Raw genomic sequence first — 18,389 nt, 5'->3', positions numbered from 1 at the left:
AATTTAGCAGTGTAGTAAATCAATTGGTAGCGCCTTGTCTATGGTGTAAAAATTAGAGGGAAAATGGGTTAAAGGTTGGTAAAATCTGGTGATAAGACGACGACTGAGTAGGTTTCTCTCAAATAAGCACTTGTTATCCTCTTTGGTCAACAACCAATTCACAGCAAACAAAGTAGTTCCCCTTTTGACTTGGGTGTTACTCAAGACAACCCATTACATTGTGTAACTCTAATTCAATTATAAGCCTAACAATATTATGTGAGCAATGAGAAGAAAATCAGTCGCTTTTTTCTCTTTTTCTTTTTTATTCTTTCCCGGATCACGTGCAGTCTGAATAAACGGGACAAAAAAAGTGTAAGGTTCCGAATTTAAACGGCGATTAAAATGACATTCGACTCGTTAGAATTGTACATCTATTGAAGCATACACTACATCATACACAATGGGAGCAGATCATCCAGCATTTACTTTATCCGGTCTTTGTGCCATTGGAGGCTTAATGGGATACTTTCGTAAAGGATCGGTGCCATCATTGGTGGCAGGTTTGGGAGTATCAACATTATACGGAGTTTCAGGCTATTTATTGAACAAAAACGCCAATTACGGCCTTGAGTTGGCGTTGGGTACTAGCTCTGTGCTACTTGCTGCTGGTTTATCAAGGGCTGCCTCCACCAGCTTCAGGAAGCCAATTCCCCTTGCATTGGTGCTTTTGGGTGGATTATCAACCGGTTACTATTTGAAAAAATACAACGAGTTTTATCCAATCTTTGGGTGAAATTGCCTGTGGTGTGTTTATAGCCACTATTTAAATAGTATATATAGGACCTCTTGAGTGAACAAAGATTAAAGCTACTGGTGTAAAATATCAAAGAATTTACTCTGTTCGTACAAAACGCACTTTATCCATGTTGTTGGAAGATTTAATGCTGCAGTCCTAAGTAATATTATTGTGCAGTATTGTGCGATACAAAATAGTGAGATCCCAAGTGGTAAAGATATCAGATAGTGTTTTGTTTCTGATAATGAGAGCTAATACAATAGTGAAATACTAAAGTGAGACTATTGAAAGGTGAAGAAGATAACATGATATATTAACATAAATTGGATTACTAAGTAAATCAACAAGTCTTATTTAACAATCTGGAGAATATAAATATGAGTGAAGAATCTCCAGAATATCTATATAGAAATTGTGTTTAGAATCTATCGAATAAACTAACTAGCTTATCATGTCTCAATGCCATCTCTAAACCTAGCATTCTTTGCCACCGCAATCCACACTCAAACTGTTTGACACGCCACAACATACTACTTGCTATAACTGACGTAACTTTTTATTCTCTATAATACAAAGATTTAACTATAAATCATTGTAATGACGTATCAAAATGTATGCATTTTCTTGTTTCAAGTTGCTCAAAGAACGGTATCCACCTTCCAACCTCATCAATAACCCACCAAAAGAAATATAAACAGACATCTTATCATTATCAGCATTCTCTTCAAACTTGTAAACGGTTCCATACATGACATAGTCGTAATCATCCGCTAAGGACCTTTCTCCTTGTTTTGGTGGTCTCCAAGAACCATTTGATGTGATCATTGAACTTTCGTTGCCTAGCGTTGAAGCCAAAGTTATCGTTAAAGAATCGTTTTCCTTCACTGGAAATAGCTCACTGTTGATGTCCAACGTAATTGTAATATCCTTCGACGTCAATGAGTGCCCCGTTATTCTGCAAACCCTATTGTATCTTCCCGGGTCAGTGGAATCTACTGCAAACATATCTTCAAATAAAACTCCCGACATTGTTGTGCCTCCCTTGTCGTATTGATTGTGCCTTTGATGTACGAGTTTATGTGTTCACAACTGGTATCTCTTCCACTGTGATGATGAAGTGAAAAATCGATTCGATGGTTTTGCTTTTGTGTGTTGAAAATAAAAGGTAGTGTGTGGTACAATTATTAACTAAACAGTGCAATTTGTAAACATAGCCATTAACAATTCCATTTATAGAATCAAGGGGAGAGAAAAGGAGTTTATCAATTTTAGAGTGAAAAAGGATCCATTAACCTTATACTTTGTAGTAAGCAAGATGGGTGAAAAGGACATCAAAGTAGGTAATGGTGATAGCAATGGTACACCCAGAACAGTCAAGGCAAAATACTTAAGGGTAGTGCTTACCACTATACTATTGTTGGGTGTTGTGATGTATACATGTTGTACCATACTTCATCCCACCAGCATGACAATTAGACATCTGCATACACAGACACAACAAATCAACCAAGTGGGCTCAATAATTGAAGAAGGAAAAGACAATAGTGTGGTCCCTAACTTTCAAGCAACTAAACATCATGAAAAAGACCAAGAGGTAAAGAAGACCGATGAGGATGAAAAGAATCACCACCACAAGCTCGAATCCCCTACAACCACGATCGAAGTCAACAAGAGGGCGGACTCTTCTTCGTCGTCGGACTCTGACTCAGATTCATCAGAATCGTCGGATCTGAAGAGTACTCCAATTTACGACAGGGCATGGATGAGATTTATTTTCGCATTGGGTGGAATCATTGTCTTAAACATGATCGCCATATGCATTCACCATTTGTATATGATTGTAACAAGGTCGCAAAACAGGTATCGAGAATTCGAGGACGAAAAATCGCCATTCTAAACGTGCATATATAGGTTAGGTACCGGTAATATCCGAAATTTGGATCCTCTTCAATTTCAATAAACAAAATCAATAAATTGATAGTAGCACAATTCAAGCGATATTCTATATAATGTAAGAATGTAAATTGACCAATGAAAGTGTTATATACTATGGCCTGCTCGACAAAAGCAAACTTCAGATAAGCAATTTGAACACAAAGTTGAAATTGTTAATTTGACATCGGGCATTTCCACAAACAAAATAAAAAACAAGGGACCATTTGCTAAAAATTCATTCAACAAAATTTCCTTGAATACTTGTTACCTTATAAATACCATCTTGCGTATTCTTGCATTAGATTGGGGCCGGCTGAATACATTCATAACCATTTCATTCTAACATGACAACAAAATCGAAACTTCCGTCCTTGACAACGAGATTGATTCAAATAGCTTGCTCCATTCTTTGGTGCCTAGCCGCAGCCGGTCCCGTTTTCGGATTTGCAGCGTTGAAACCAATATTGATATCCCAGCATGTTTATGAGTCACGATGTGATGTACAAACGGAGTCAACGGAGACCAAATGTGTTGATCAAGATTTAAGCTTAAACTTTTTATTTACAATTGCTTGTATGGTGACAAACATCAGTGCCTTACCTGTTGGGTCTATATTGGATACTTTTGGACCCAAAATTACTGGAATTATTGGATCTATCATAATCACATTAGGGTCGTTGAGTTTGAAATTTGCCAACAAGTGGGTTTATTTTGATGGCTATTTAATTGGATACACTTTGTTAGCCTTAGGAGGTCCATTTGTGTTTATCAGTTGTTTTCAACTTGCCAACAGCTTTCCTAAAAACTCGGGCCTAATTTTGGCATTATTAACTGGTGCATTTGACTCATCGTCGGCCTTGTTTTTGTTTTACCGTATCTACTACTATCAAGTTGATGAATTATCCCTTGGCAACTTCTTTACGGGTTATTTGATTGTGCCAGCTTTCATATTCCTTTGTCAAGTATTTGTCATGCCTAGGAACTCGTACAAGACTGTTGGAACATTGGCCAAGATTGCTGAAACCGGTATTGATGAAACTGGAAGACCTTTGGATGACGATTTATTACATCCTGAGGATCGTGAAAACGCAATCACAGCACGAGATGATCTTTACCAACCTACAATCACTGAAACTACGGCACTTTTGATGAGAAGACCATCGGATGTAAGCAGAAGAGCTTCAACATTGTCAAGAGCTTCATATAATTCGATAAAATCGTCATATGAGCAAGAAGCAGACACCAAGTTGGTTTCTTCTTCTGGTGGTGTTTTCGGAGTTTTGCATGGTTATTCGATATCACAACAATTAAAATCGCCGTGGTTTTCTTTAATGACACTATTCACCACTATCCAAATGTTGCGTATAAACTTTTTCGTAGCAACAATTAAAGCACAAGTGTTCTACTTGTATGGGGGTAATGAAGAGATTGCTACTACAGTGAACCATTTCTTTGACCTGGCCTTGCCATTGGGTGGTATCTGTTCGATTCCATTTATTGGGCTTGTGTTGGATAACTTGCAAACATTAACTGTATTGTACATCTTGACCGGGATGTCATTATTCATTGGGGTGATGGGTTTATTATCTTGGATTCCAGGTACTTATGCTGGTATCATTGTCCTTGTTGTTTATCGACCATTTTATTACACTGCAGTATCCGATTTCTGTGCCAAGGTGTTTGGCTACGACAATTTTGGAACCGTTTACGGAGCAATCATTGCCATTAGTGGTGTGTGCAACATCTTGCAGCAAGTGATGGACAAAGCAAGTAAGGAGTACTTCCATATGAATCCTACACCAATCAATTCATTTTTGATTATTTTAACATTCGTATTTGGTGCTGGATTAATTGCATTTGTGAAATCTCAAGAGAAAGATATAAAGAGGAGAAACTTGGAGATGGAAGCTGAAGATGCATCGTATAGATCAATGCCAACGTAGATTTTGTATATATAAAAAGATAGTAAATTTCTGGTCTAGAAATTATCCTCGTTTCCGCTTTCTCGTCTTGGCTGTATCTGGATCAAGAGCCGTGAGGGGTGGAAGGCATAAAACCGGCTTTATAGACTCTGAAGTTTCAGAATTAATCTTTACCTGATTGTTAGTTGCTGTTGTTCCCCTTTCTAGTAACCTGCTTTCACTTTTTTGAGGAAAATCCGACAATATCTCTTCAACACTCTTCATTTCTTCTTCTGATTTTCGGCTTTGTTTTCCTTTTCAAGCTCTCTTCTTGTTCCCTTTAGAAGCTCTAAATGGCCGACTCTACTAGCAATTAGTTTCTCGGTACTTTTCATCAATTGACCTTGATGTACTTTAGTCAATTTTTGTGCCTCTTTTGCTGTTTGCTTTTTAGGCTTTATAATCTTTGGTGCTGCTCTCTTGGGGTTCTGTTGCTTCTTTGTAACTCTTGCTGGACCCTTGGACTTTAGTTTCAAGTTTCCTTGTGCCATTATGTTCTGATGACGACTTATCAGGAAGAGATGAGATAAGAATCAAGTGTATTTTTTTTTTCCTTTTTTGTGAGCCTGGGGCGAAAGCAGAACACACAAATTGAAGATATGTTAAGCTTCCGACATCCTTCTAGGAAAGGCACAGATCTACTACGTATTCTGTCTTGTAACTGAACCCGAATGAGGTTGCCAATGGATCAAGAGTAAATAAGTATGCGTGGCAAAAGATGTAAGCCTTAGCCTTTCTGAGCTAGTCGACGCATGCTTTACGGAAGCTCAAACTCACTCTACTCAGCTACTAGATAGGGACTCGATAAACACCTCACATTGTTTCTTCTATAGCTAACCTTTTGCTGACCACACCCCTCAGAGCCAACAGAAGTTGTTGCAAAATGTGCCATCAGTTTTATATGCAGAACATGTTCAGCGAGACAAAATATCGCATCTCATTTAATAATTGGTTTTTATATTTTTTTTCTTTTTTCGGAATTGACTCTGCTTCGATTTCCTACTTTAGTAGTCGGTTCAACTCACAAACTGCCTGCTATTTTGGCAATAAACACCCAATAAGCTTAAGTCACATACCCCTCGTTGATTTGCAAATACGCAATGAGTTCAAACTTCCTAGTTTTGCCAGGGCCAAAAGCCTTGTCTCCATTTAGAGTCAACAATTTGATCCAAGAAATTGAAAAAAAATCCCAAAAGGCAAATTCGATTGAGGAGGTGGCAAGTCAGTACACCCACTATGTTTCACTCAAGAAGCCATTGAATGAAAAACAGTTGGAATTGTTGAAGATTTTGTTGACTTATGATAACCCAGTTGACGTGTCAAATCCGTTAAACGCTGAATTGATCAAGTTATCCACTGGCGAAGCTCAAGCCAAGGGACCAGAGGAATTTATTCAGATTTTGCCTAGACCTGGTACCATATCTCCTTGGTCTTCAAAGGCAACTGATATTGCCCAAATTTGTGGATTAGGTGATTTCGTTGAAAGAATTGAACGTGGGTTGTCCTTATTGTTCAAGATTAGAAATGGTGAAACTTTTGCCGTGTCTGGTGACATTTTGACGTCAGTGTTTGACAGAATGACTCAGAAGTTATACCTTAATGACAACGTTCCCAAGTATGACGATTTATTTGCTCATCATAAACCTAAACCACTTGTTGCCGTTGATTTGTTAGGAAATAAAGATAACTTGTTGCAAGCTAATAAGGAAATGGGATTGGCTTTGGATCAAGGTGAAATTGAGTATTTAACAAATGCTTTTACTAATATCATTGGTCGTAATCCAACCGACGTGGAGTTATTTATGTTTGCTCAAGTCAACTCCGAGCATTGTCGTCACAAGATTTTTAACGCCGATTGGACCATCGATGGAGTCAAAAAGGATAAATCCTTGTTCAAGATGATTAGAAACACCCATGAGAAAAATCCACAGTATACTGTATCTGCTTATTCAGATAATGCTGCTGTGTTTGAAGGTCCTGAAGGATACGTTTTTACACCTGACTTCAAGTCGAAACAATGGAAGTCGATAAAGGAGAGTGTTCAAACTTTGGTCAAGGTTGAAACTCATAACCATCCAACCGCCGTTTCTCCATTTGCTGGTGCCGCTACCGGTTCAGGTGGTGAAATTAGAGATGAAGGTGCTGTGGGAAGGGGCTCTAAGTCTAAAGCTGGTTTATCTGGTTTTACTGTGTCCGATTTAAACATTCCAACTTTGAAACAGCCCTGGGAAATAAATGTTGGTAAACCAAACCATATTGCCAGCTCTTTGGACATCATGATTGAAGCACCAATTGGTTCAGCTGCATTCAACAATGAATTTGGAAGACCAGCTATCAATGGTTATTTTAGAACATTGACAACTGAGGTTGAAAATGCCAAGGGTGAAAAAGAAATAAGGGGTTTCCATAAGCCAATTATGTTGGCTGGTGGTATGGGTGCCATCAGACCAGGGTTGGCTTTGAAAAACAAGAAAATCACTCCCGGTGCTAAATTGATTGTTTTGGGAGGACAATCCATGTTGATTGGATTAGGTGGTGGTGCTGCTTCATCCATCAGTTCCGGTGAAGGTTCAGCCGACTTGGATTTTGCTTCTGTACAAAGAGGTAACCCAGAAATACAAAGAAGAGCACAACAAGTTATTGACGCATGTGTCTCCTTAGGTGCAGAGGGCAATCCTATTCAATCTATTCACGATGTCGGTGCTGGTGGTTTGAGTAACGCTTTGCCTGAATTGGTTCATGATAATGACTTAGGGGCCAAGTTTGAGTTAAGGTCAATCTTGTCATTAGAACCGGGCATGTCACCAATGGAAATTTGGTGTAACGAATCGCAAGAGAGATATGTTTTGGGAGTTGCTCAAGAGGATTTAGATATGTTTGCCAAGATCTGTGAGCGTGAAAGAGCCCCATTTGCCGTTGTTGGTGAAGCTACTGAAGAACAAAGATTGATCTTGACTGATTCGTTATTGAAGGATACACCAATTGATTTGGAGATGTCAGTATTGTTTGGCAAACCACCAAAGATGTCGCGTGTTGCCGCTACAGAAGACTTGAAATTGAAACCATTCAAGACCAACGAGTTGGAAATTAGTGAATCTATTGACCGTGTTTTGCAGTTACCATCAGTGGGGTCAAAGTCTTTCCTTATCACCATTGGTGATAGATTTATTACTGGATTAGTCGATCGTGATCAAATGGTTGGACCATGGCAAGTGCCAGTAGCTGATGTCGGTGTTACTGCCACATCTTTGGGAGAAACTGTGTTATCTACAGGTGAGGCTATGGCCATGGGTGAAAAGCCAACTTTGGCGTTGATTTCAGCCAGTGCCTCAGCCAAAATGGCAGTGGCCGAATCTTTGTTGAATGTCTTTGCCGCCGATGTCCCATCATTGGAACACGTCAAATTGTCAGCCAACTGGATGTCTGCTGCAAGTCACCCCGGTGAAGGTGCCAAGTTGTATGAGGCTGTTGAGGCTATAGGTCTTGACTTGTGTCCAGATTTGGGTGTCTCAATTCCCGTCGGTAAAGATTCCATGAGTATGAAAATGAAGTGGGATAACAAGGAAGTTACTGCGCCATTAGCATTAACAATTACATCATTTGCTCCAGTGGACAATACATCCAACACTTGGACTCCTCAACTTCAACGTGTCGATGACTCTATTTTGGTGCTTGTTGATTTGGCCGCAAAGGATAAAAAGTCTCTTGGTGGATCGGCATTGGCTCAAGTCTATCAAGAAGTTGGCGATAGTGCACCAACTGTGCACTCAAATGCTGTATTGAAGGCATTTTTGCAATCCTTGGTTGTATTGCACAAACAATTCCCCGTTTTGGCATATCACGATAGATCTGAAGGTGGTTTATTAACCACTGTATTGGAAATGGCGTTTTCAGGAAGATGTGGATTGGACATTTCGTTGGATGCTGAAGAAGACCAATTTACCGAGCTTTTTAATGAAGAGTTGGGTGCTGTTTTCCAGATTAAATTACACGATTTGATCAAGTTTAGGGAGATCTTTGCCAACCATGGCATGGATAAGGAATTTATCAAGGTTATTGGTAAACCTAATTTCCATGATCAAGCAATCAATATTTCGTACAACGGTGCTCCTGTTTACACATCTACACGTGCCCACTTACAGCAATTATGGAGCAACACTTCTTATCACATTCAAAAAATGAGAGACAATCCAGTAACTTCAAAGCAAGAATATGATGCAATTGCTGATGACAAGGATCCAGGTATTAGTTACCAATTAACATTCAATCCTGCCGAGCGTAAATCATATAAGACTAAACCAAAGGTTGCTATCTTGAGAGAACAGGGTGTCAACTCTCAACAAGAGATGGCATGGAGTTTCCAGCAAGCCGGATTCGATGTGTATGATGTAACCATGTCGGATATTTTGGAAGGAAGAGTCACTTTGGATAACTTTGTTGGATTGGCTGCTTGTGGTGGTTTTTCGTATGGTGATGTTTTGGGGGCTGGTGCTGGTTGGGCAAAGTCCGTATTGTTCCATGAGAATGCTAGAAACGAATTCAAAAGGTTCTTCCAAGACAGAACTGATACATTTGCATTTGGTGCATGTAACGGATGTCAATTTTTCAGTAGAATTGCTGAATTGATCCCTGGTACTGACCACTGGCCTACCTTTGAGCGCAACTTGTCAGAACAATACGAAGCAAGGTATGTGATGGTTGAAGTTGATCCATCGGAGCAAAACAACTCCATCTTTTTGCAAACAATGAAAGGCTCGAGGTTGCCAATTGCCGTAGCCCATGGTGAAGGACGTGCTCAGTTCAAATCAGCTGAGGATGAGGAGAAGTTTGCATTGGATGTTGTTCATTATATCGATAACTACGGAAATGCTACTCAAACTTACCCATTCAATCCTAATGGATCGCCAAATGCTATTGCTGGTATAAGCTCGGCAAACGGAAGGGTTTTGGCAATGATGCCTCATCCTGAAAGAGTTACACGTAAGGAGGGTAATTCATGGTATCCCCATGCTCAGGCCAGAGAATGGCAGGGATATGGACCATGGGTCGAATTATTCAAGTCAGCAAGAGCCTGGGTCGGTGATAACTGAGACAAATGATGTATATTGTATAGTAATGAAAGAATGTAATTTGGCTGCAAAGATGGAGACTGTATAAAGTATGTGGTAGTTGGTTATTAGGGCTAAGCCCTAACCTTTTTTTTTTTCCTCTCTCTGCGACTTTCAACAAATGTGAAAAATCTTGAACGAAAAATAAACAGAAACCCATTTTGCTTCAACAACCCTATAGAATCAAATCAACAATGGTCAACCCAACTATCTTATCCAAAAAGAAGAAATTAGTCGCTGACGGTGTCTTTTACGCTGAATTAAACGAATTCTTCACCAGAGAATTAGCCGAACAAGGTTATGCTGGTGTTGAAGTTAGAAAGACCCCATCTAAATTGGAAGTTATTGTCAAAGCTTCCAACACTCAAGGTGTTTTGGGTGAACAAGGTAGAAGAATCCACGAATTAACTTCATTGATTGTCAAGAGATTCAAATTGTCACCAGAAGGTATTGCCATCTACGCTGAAAGAGTTGAAGAAAGAGGATTATCTGCTGCTGTTCAAGCCGAAGCTTTGAAGGCTAAATTGTTGAACGGTTTGCCAATCAGAAGAGCCGCTTACGGTGTCTTGAGATTTGCTATGGGTGCCGGTGCCAAGGGTGTTGAAGTTGTCATCTCTGGTAAATTGAGAGCTGCTAGAGCCAAGTCACAAAAATACGCCGATGGTTTCATGATCCACTCTGGTCAACCAACCAACGACTTTATTGATATTGCCATTAGACACGTTTTGATGAGACAAGGTGTTTTGGGTGTTAAGGTCAAGATTATGAAGGACCCAGCAGCCAACAGGTTCGGTCCAAGAGCTTTGCCAGATGCTGTCAAGATTGCTGAAGCTAAGGACGAAGATGAAGTTGTCCCAGCTCCATACGTTAAGAACTACAAACAACAACCAGAAGAAGTTGCTGAAACTGAAGCTGTTGAAGTTGAAGCTTCTGCCTAATTGTAATAGCGTTATATAATTATTAAACGTAAGTTTACAACAAATTGTCATAGATGTAAATTGAAGTAGACCATGAAAATGTACAGTGCTTGTTTGTGGAAGTAATGTTACAGACAAAGACTGTATGAAGTGTCTATGAACATGGGCCAACTAATGCTTTCATAAATAGAGTTGATAGGAAGCAGTTACTATGTGGTCTCTGTGTAAATCACAGTCCCTCCGTGAGTAAAACTTTACTAAATAGGAAGTGCTTAGCTCCATGGAGTGGGCAAAGCAGTAGTTAATATGTGTTACGTCATGACTCTCTTTAGCTCAACCCTTCTCAGCAAATCATTTTGATACGATAAAGGACAAACATTGTGTGGCAAAAAAATTTGGGATGAATTTCGGAGTTTTTCCGTTTTTGTGTGTACTCATCATTCATATTTTTTCATAAGCCAAAATTTAAATGACTCAAATCTTTTATTTTTATGTTTTGAAGCTCGGTTGTTTGAAATAGGGTAAAGAATGTAGTTGTGTTCATGGAAATGCGAATTATGTATGTGTAGTGTGATATAGAATAAAGACTACATTGTAACCACATCATGTGGTGTACACGCAGATTAGCTATATCCGTGTTTCCGAAGCACCATTTACATTCAGATTCGGTAATAGGGAAAATATATTTTGAATGTTTTTTCCCCGTACTTTTATTACGCATTACACAAAAAGAACTTAATAACCGTTTCTTACTAAACAATTGACCACGGACTTACATCTCCAGAATCAAAAAAAAAGTTTACTCTCACTCCTTATCTTTTTAATTATTGTCAGAGAATATAAATATCTGTCCATATCCCTTGTTTTTCACAAATACAAGTGTTATTTTTCTCCTTCTCTTTATCAAATTACTTCCAATAGAATATAAAACACTACTAGCAATGCAATTCTTAGTACTTACATCAGATGTCAATGAACCATACGTGATTCCAAATGTATCCCCGGTCTCATCACCAAACTTACAACCAACCAACCATGATCATGAAAACAAACACTTGGCTGGAGACAGGAGAATCTCAGTTATTCACATAAACTAGAAAAACGTGTGGTCGGTATTTATTTGTTTTTTTGTTTGCCATTGCAAATGTCTTTGAGATTTTCAGTTCTTTTTGCTAAATCTACTTTTATTTACTTAGATGAATTTATATTTATTATGTGTTAATGTTATAACGAACTTTAGAAACACACGTGTAGTACGTAGAAGGCAATCTTTAGAGATTACCTTTGCAAAAGCTTTCTCTCTGCAGTGCATCATCAGCCTTAAATACTACCCTTTGAACATGCCTGGTTGAGAGATTTGCACTACGTGATCAACTTAGTGTTTAAACCCAACTCTTTTGTGTATCATTAGTATATATAATATCTATATACAATCACCTGAGAGCTCGTTGAACCTGGCTAAGCTTTTTAGCATAGAACCCACCAGATAAAACACCCAAGGCCAATAACAAAAGTGGAACAGGTTTTTGAAAACTGGTGTCAAATGACCTTGCCAAACCTGCAAGCAATAATATCACACTGGCTACCAATGCTAATTCAATTCCGAATTTGCCATTCAGTTTCATTATATAGCAGGCAGTACCATACAACAAGGAGGCTCCTAACCCACCAAATAATGATGGGACTGATCCTTTACGGGAGTATCCCATTAAGCCTCCAATGGCACAGAGAGCTGATAAAATAAATGACGGATAGTCTACTCCCATTGTGTATGATGTATATGTTGGTATTGTGTGTTTATGTGTTAGCTGGAAGACTGTTTTGCAAATTTTGAAGTGGAGGGAAATTGTATACTATTTATAATCCTATCACCACATTGGAAGAAAAAAAACAAAAACATTTGATTCTCCGATAACCCCGTAATTGATTAAGCTTGTGACATAACAAAGGACTTATAATTGTTAAGTAATTTAGTTCTTGTAAAGAGAAATGAATACGTTTGAACTGTATCGACGTGGACTAGTAACAAATTTCTTGAGTCTGTTAGCACTAAGTTCCCTCCAATGCAAATGAAAATTTATTTGAGAAAAAATAAAAACAGAGGCACAACTCTTATCTGCTTTCCCCATAAAATATGGACGATACCGATAAACGCATGTGACACCAAACATCTATCTGAAATATAGTTACTAACAACGCCCACAGCTGACCCTATACTCAAACAAGTGCCATTGATTAAAAATCCCTCATATCAGCCACCAAAAGCAGTTTCGTTAAGAACCAACTATAGCAAGCTCTTGCCAAATTTATCCCATACAGTGGTGCCACCAAACCTCAATGTTACCAAAGATGACATTGATGCATGGCTGAGAAAAATAGACCAGTTTAAATCCAAGATTGACAATGAGGTAGAGACTGAAAATGCCGTAACAAATTATGAAAAATGGATCAAAGACCAGAGTACCAAAGTGGCACCTGGCTTTGATTACATTCTTACACCAAAGAAATGAAAGAAAAGACCAGTAAATATGTAGTTTATATATTTTCTAAGTTTTAAAGCGGTTTGAAGTTGATCTCTGATTGTAAACTCTGAAATTCTTCGAGAAAAAGGAATATTTGCAACTTAAAATGACTCTAAAGTCTATAATTTACGTAGAACTCCTCTTTATTCGGCTTCTTTTTGTAGGGATCAACAACAAGCCTTGTATCACTCTTCAAAGCCAACTGTGTATACATAGTATAGTTGCCGTACGAAATAATTTTGTGTACTTTTTCTGACAATAAATTCTAGATTTTCTATTTTTATTTTTGTCGCGTCTGGGGGGGGCGAAGTCCAAAATTACTCTATTTATTTTTTTTCTCGTCAGGTACCAGATATAAAGCTGAAAATTTATACGTATTCACCAAAGCAACTGGTTACTCCAAAAAAGGAACGATAACCAGACCAGGCCAAACCATGAGATATAGAAGTCGGTTGAAACAGATACTAGCAGGATGTCTATTCATTACCGTGGCTCTAGCACTTTTCTATCGCAAATCCATTTTTTTGAAAGCGCCAAAAGTGAAGCCAAGCGACAAGTTTGATTTGATAAAGAATCGAAACAATTTCAAAAATCAAATTTATACCCTCTGGGGGGCAGTGCCCAGTAAAGCACAACGGTTTATGAACCTACCGATGCAGGAAAAATGTGACTTGTATTTCAAAAATGCTAAACCTATGGAATTTGATTTGAGTTTCTGGAATGATTTTAAAGCTGATCCACATGTATATAAACGCAAAAAATGGATTAGAGATAGGACAAGAGAAGAAAAGAGAAAGTACAAGACTTCCGAATGGAAGGATGAGTATGATAAACTGATTGCACAAGAGTTTGGAAATGTTGCAAAAGTATACTCTGGTTTGGAAAAGAAGATGTTTGATGAATTAGGGCATATGAAGGTCTTTGGTAAATGTTACGCAAGTGACGCCAATGCAAGTGGCAATTGCGAGAATGTGCAACAAAATTTGTACCCGTGGTTGTCAAACCAGCTACCACTGGTTACGAACGCCGAGGGTGAAGTGGCCTTGAAGCTTAAGGATACCCATGGATGTGTCACACAGTCGCTAGTTGCCAGTCAAGGTAAAGGTATAGTGATCCCAACCAAATCGAAACAAGTTGAAAATGTCTGTCGTTTGTTGAACTCATTGATTGCTCTCGAAAACAAATTGCCCATTGAAATTGCCCACTTGTCGCTCTCTGAACATGACAAGGCAAGCATTGTGGCAGCCTCGAGGAACTCAACATCTTTTGCCCAGAAGATTTCATTTGTCGATTTAAAGCTGGTGTTGAACGTAGACAAATTTGCGTTCTTGAGGTCAAAGGAGGATGAATTGTTCCTTTATACATTGAGTTTGATATTTAACTCGTTCAGCGAGGTGGTATTACTATCAGCTAATGCAATACCATTGAGCAATCTCGAAATTTTATTCCAAAATGGAAGATACAAATCAAGTGGCCGATTCTTTTTCCGTTCACGACCCCACTTGGACCGGGAAAAGTTTAACCCCGGCTTTCACGAAATCACGTCATTGGTCAAGCATCATCTACAACCAAATGCAGATGAGATCAAGTTTTTCAACATGACGAATCTGGATTCGTCTATGGCCACTTCGAGATTCTATAAGGATCTGTTTCGAAACATTATTGATGAGAGTGTCATTGTCATGAACAAGGTCAAGAACCTTTCTGGGTTGCTCATTACAATAAACTTGCAATTTTACAATGTTTTGAAAATCAGACTCACGCGTAAATCCATGTTTGATTTAATCTGGATCGGACAGGAAATCTCAGGACAAGAGGTTATATTTAATAATAACTACCCCGTTATGGCTGGTATATACACCCCAGATCAAAACTTGCCTCGAGATGCTCAAACAACAAACGAAATATGTTCGGCTTCATTTGCACAGTTGTCAGAAATAGATGACATCTCACTCCTATACATCACACTGGACCAATTGCAAAATTGGTTAAAGTACAGCAATTCCATGAAGTCCATCTTTGAGCAGAAATATCTGACAAAGTACACTGAAATGGTTGATAACTTATTTGACCCGACAGATCCCAACAAGACGGAAATGAAACGGGTAGATTATACAGAAGTCCAAAAGGTCTTGCGCAACCCATTAGCTATTGAACACATCATTAAACCGCCAACATTAACTAGCATAGTATACGTACATCATTTCGAGGAGCCCAACGAAGCATGGGTTGAACAAACAAAGCTCATTTCCGAACGCATGAGACATGGCAGTAAAAAGTATTATTGCGCTTATGATACAGTTGGAAATCCAATGGAAGAGGGAGTTCGAGGATTGACGATCAATGTTGATGATGATCTGTATGCAAAGTACAACAAAATAGCCTTAGCCTGGATGAGTAGATAGTCTCATTATAACACCAACATAGCATTAAATAGAATTTAATAGAAGCATTTGCATTAAGAAGTAACAAGAGCCTTGACACAGCAAGGAAAAAAATGTGTTGCAAAATTCATCATACAAGGAAATTACAACAAAGATAGAAACACACATTTGATGAACAGTGAAAAGGGAGCTGCATAAACAAGCTTTGGTCAAAGTTTCACAGCGGTAATGACTAAGCAGACCCGTTCCACTTCTAATAGAACAAAATGCAAAGTGGAAAAGACATTTTTGTCAGTCTATTCAAACACCGTATCAGAGAAGCAAGTTGTAGGGAGCAAACGGTTACCATCACTTAAGAAACTGACATTGAAAAGAAATCGTCCAAGTGGAGACACTAAACCACTGGCTTTGGTGATTATGAAACAAGCTGAGATTAGACAGTTGCAACTACAATATGACAAGACAATTCAAGAAGCTCCCAAATTTGACACCGTTGTCACAGTATCATCACCAACAATACCTCCACCAGTTCTGGTATTAATAAGCAACCAAGCTGACATGTTCAACAACTTTCGATTCCTAACCCATATTAACTTCTTTATCGGCCCATACAAAATCATCAAAATGATCACACCAAACTTATACGATGTCGAGGTAGGTCTCAGTACATCCTACAATACGATTTTCCCTCATACCGTATTAAAACCATACCCTCCAAGCTCCACATCCCATTATGCACAAGAACCACCTCAAACTGCCTATATGTTGAAATATTTCGCTAAGCAAAATTTAATAAGTGCTATAGTTGGATGGAATGCTCACGATAAATTAATTGCCATGGCCTTTAAATGCTGCCATCCTTCACATTGTGTGGTTTTTGATGTAGTTGAAGCAGCACTGGCAATTGAATCGGTTTCAACTAACTTGTTTACTCAATTAGCTATTGAGTATAACGATGCTCTGAAAAGGGAAAAAAACAAGTGGGGGAGGAATTAATTGAAGAGATGATTTCAGGTGACAGAGCTTTCTTTGATTGTAGTTGGACTTAATGTTTATGGATGTAGGTTTTGGTTGCTAAATGAAAGTAGTAAAAGCGTGATATAAGCATGCAAATCACAGGTTTATCATGTGATTTTAGCATGGTGTAATCCCCTTAAAATAAAATTTTTCAACAATTCAGCCATATGGCTCAGTTGTCCAGTTGGCAACTTGTCCGAGTGGTTAAGGAGATGCCCTGCTAAGCTACTAAGCAAGCGGTTAAGGCATTGCGCTTTGCGTGCGCAGGTTCGAACCCTGCAGTTGTCGTTATTTTTTTCCATCTCTTCCTGCTTTATTTTTTTTTTTTGGTTTGCAATTGTTGCCTTCAGGTAATAATAGCATTGGAGAGGTAATTGTTCAATTTGAATACTCAAGAGAGATGTTTATTAACAAAGCCTTCTAAAGTTATCGATAGAAAGTACCATTTGCAGTCAAAACGCTTTCCATTTTTTTTTCCCTTTGTTTTTGCATAAAGTTGCTATGAAATTATGCTGTTTCCATCATTGAAATACACTGAAGCCTATATTCTTTTCTTCTTACTAGAAAGTTCTTCTATTTTCTTTCTACTACATAGACTTACATATCCTTGCACCATTGATCATGGCTATTTTAAAGTCATTCTGATCATTTGGTGGCAAAACATAAGTTGCTTCAGAATTGCTTTTTATTTTCGGTTTAGTTGCAAAAAAAATAAAAAAAATTCTATGACTCTTCCTAATGACTCTTGATGACGCATAGCGCTATGTTACATTCAGGACAAAAACAAACAAACAAAAAAAAAAAGAAACGAATAACAAACATACGGACGAAGCATTAAAACTAAGATAATACTCGCTAAAATAAGTATGTAGCAGAAAGAGATGCTGGTGTTTGACTTGTAGTTTCTTTGCCAATGACGTAATTTGATATTTTTGGTTCCCTAAGCCATAAAGTAAATCTTGAGAGAGAGAGAGAGCAAAGGTTATGAACGATTGGCTTACGCATACACTTCAGTATTTTCCCAATATGGTAAAGTGTAAAATACTACCCGAGCGGTTATACAATTCTGTTGGTTGAGTAATAAAATGCAACGTTTGATAAGATAAACTAAGACAGGGAAAGTAAAGTACCTGGAGCCCTAACCCTAAAGTACACAGACATGCATGCAAAGTTTAGGGGTAGGTGATGATTGTTTAGTTTGTGCTGCAAAGAAAAATAAAATACGTCGAGAGAGGGTCGTGTACAATATACAAGAAAATATGAATTTACATTTGATACACGACCAAAAGCTTAAAAAATTTAAATCCCTCATAGTTAATATATGCATTGTTTTGATCAACTATTAACAGATTTTCCATTTTCCGTTATTATCCTTTATGAGAGAGGGTGTGCGTGTGCGTGTGTGTGTGTATGGTAACAATAATACTACTACTATAAGCGCTTGCTAGAGAAATATTAACTGAATTAGGGAAAATAAAGAATAGAAAATCTCCTGACGTAAAAATTGTGCGTGTGTATGGGTGTGTGCGGTATTTATTAAACAGACACCCGCACAGTGCTTGACTACGTTTAGTTTCTTCTTCTCCTATTGGAGGTTTTTTTTTAAATTTTTTTAACTCTTTAATTTTACTGTATGGTAAAGTTGTGGGTTAGAGTAAAAGTAAGATGAAGGTCATCCCTGTAGCTGAAATTCTGTAACCTACTGTGGGTGGGGGTAAGTAGTAGTAGTAGCAAAGGGATACCATTGCTACTTTTTTAGGGCTAACC

General features: G+C 38.3%; 9 protein-coding genes across 9 annotated transcripts; 6 read left to right on the top strand and 3 right to left on the bottom strand. All coding sequences in view use genetic code 12, as the record gives it.

Annotated features, from left to right (window-relative positions):
- Positions 1 to 442: 442 nt before the first annotated feature.
- On the top strand, positions 443 to 775 carry CANMA_002503 (TMEM14 family protein; the record flags this gene model as incomplete). The annotated part of the gene is made up of 1 exon (XM_051814579.1): positions 443 to 775. The coding sequence occupies one exon, from the start codon at positions 443 to 445 to the stop codon at positions 773 to 775; it is 333 nt and encodes a 110-aa protein (XP_051671939.1).
- A 585-nt stretch (positions 776 to 1,360) lies between these two features.
- On the bottom strand, positions 1,361 to 1,807 carry RPB8 (DNA-directed RNA polymerase core subunit; the record flags this gene model as incomplete). The annotated part of the gene is made up of 1 exon (XM_051814578.1): positions 1,361 to 1,807. One exon carries the CDS (start codon positions 1,805 to 1,807, stop codon positions 1,361 to 1,363), a length of 447 nt encoding a protein of 148 aa, XP_051671938.1.
- A 286-nt stretch (positions 1,808 to 2,093) lies between these two features.
- CANMA_002501 (uncharacterized protein) lies at positions 2,094 to 2,675 on the top strand (the record flags this gene model as incomplete). The annotated part of the gene is made up of 1 exon (XM_051814577.1): positions 2,094 to 2,675. The coding sequence occupies one exon, from the start codon at positions 2,094 to 2,096 to the stop codon at positions 2,673 to 2,675; it is 582 nt and encodes a 193-aa protein (XP_051671937.1).
- Positions 2,676 to 3,057: 382 nt separating this feature from the next.
- Positions 3,058 to 4,656, top strand: CANMA_002500 (uncharacterized protein; the record flags this gene model as incomplete). The annotated part of the gene is made up of 1 exon (XM_051814576.1): positions 3,058 to 4,656. The coding sequence occupies one exon, from the start codon at positions 3,058 to 3,060 to the stop codon at positions 4,654 to 4,656; it is 1,599 nt and encodes a 532-aa protein (XP_051671936.1).
- A 239-nt stretch (positions 4,657 to 4,895) lies between these two features.
- Positions 4,896 to 5,165, bottom strand: CANMA_002499 (uncharacterized protein; the record flags this gene model as incomplete). The annotated part of the gene is made up of 1 exon (XM_051814575.1): positions 4,896 to 5,165. The coding sequence occupies one exon, from the start codon at positions 5,163 to 5,165 to the stop codon at positions 4,896 to 4,898; it is 270 nt and encodes an 89-aa protein (XP_051671935.1).
- Positions 5,166 to 5,774: 609 nt separating this feature from the next.
- Positions 5,775 to 9,764, top strand: ADE6 (phosphoribosylformylglycinamidine synthase; the record flags this gene model as incomplete). The annotated part of the gene is made up of 1 exon (XM_051814574.1): positions 5,775 to 9,764. One exon carries the CDS (start codon positions 5,775 to 5,777, stop codon positions 9,762 to 9,764), a length of 3,990 nt encoding a protein of 1,329 aa, XP_051671934.1.
- Positions 9,765 to 9,976: 212 nt separating this feature from the next.
- RPS3 (40S ribosomal protein uS3) lies at positions 9,977 to 10,720 on the top strand (the record flags this gene model as incomplete). The annotated part of the gene is made up of 1 exon (XM_051814573.1): positions 9,977 to 10,720. The coding sequence occupies one exon, from the start codon at positions 9,977 to 9,979 to the stop codon at positions 10,718 to 10,720; it is 744 nt and encodes a 247-aa protein (XP_051671933.1).
- A 1,412-nt stretch (positions 10,721 to 12,132) lies between these two features.
- Positions 12,133 to 12,465, bottom strand: CANMA_002496 (TMEM14 family protein; the record flags this gene model as incomplete). The annotated part of the gene is made up of 1 exon (XM_051814570.1): positions 12,133 to 12,465. One exon carries the CDS (start codon positions 12,463 to 12,465, stop codon positions 12,133 to 12,135), a length of 333 nt encoding a protein of 110 aa, XP_051671932.1.
- A 368-nt stretch (positions 12,466 to 12,833) lies between these two features.
- Positions 12,834 to 16,601, top strand: MNT4 (Mnt4p; the record flags this gene model as incomplete). Its single annotated transcript, XM_051814569.1, has 4 exons — positions 12,834 to 12,856; positions 12,978 to 13,159; positions 13,567 to 15,580; positions 15,866 to 16,601. 4 exons carry the CDS (start codon positions 12,834 to 12,836, stop codon positions 16,599 to 16,601), a joined length of 2,955 nt encoding a protein of 984 aa, XP_051671931.1.
- Positions 16,602 to 18,389: the final 1,788 nt, after the last annotated feature.

The sequence above is a fragment of the Candida margitis genome (assembly GCF_024628925.1).
Source record: "Candida margitis strain CBS 14175 chromosome Unknown scaffold7, whole genome shotgun sequence".
Lineage (NCBI taxonomy): Eukaryota > Fungi > Ascomycota > Pichiomycetes > Serinales > Debaryomycetaceae > Lodderomyces > Lodderomyces margitis.
The sequence above is the reverse complement of the archived record's forward strand: the minus strand, read 5'-3'. Positions and strand labels throughout refer to the sequence as shown.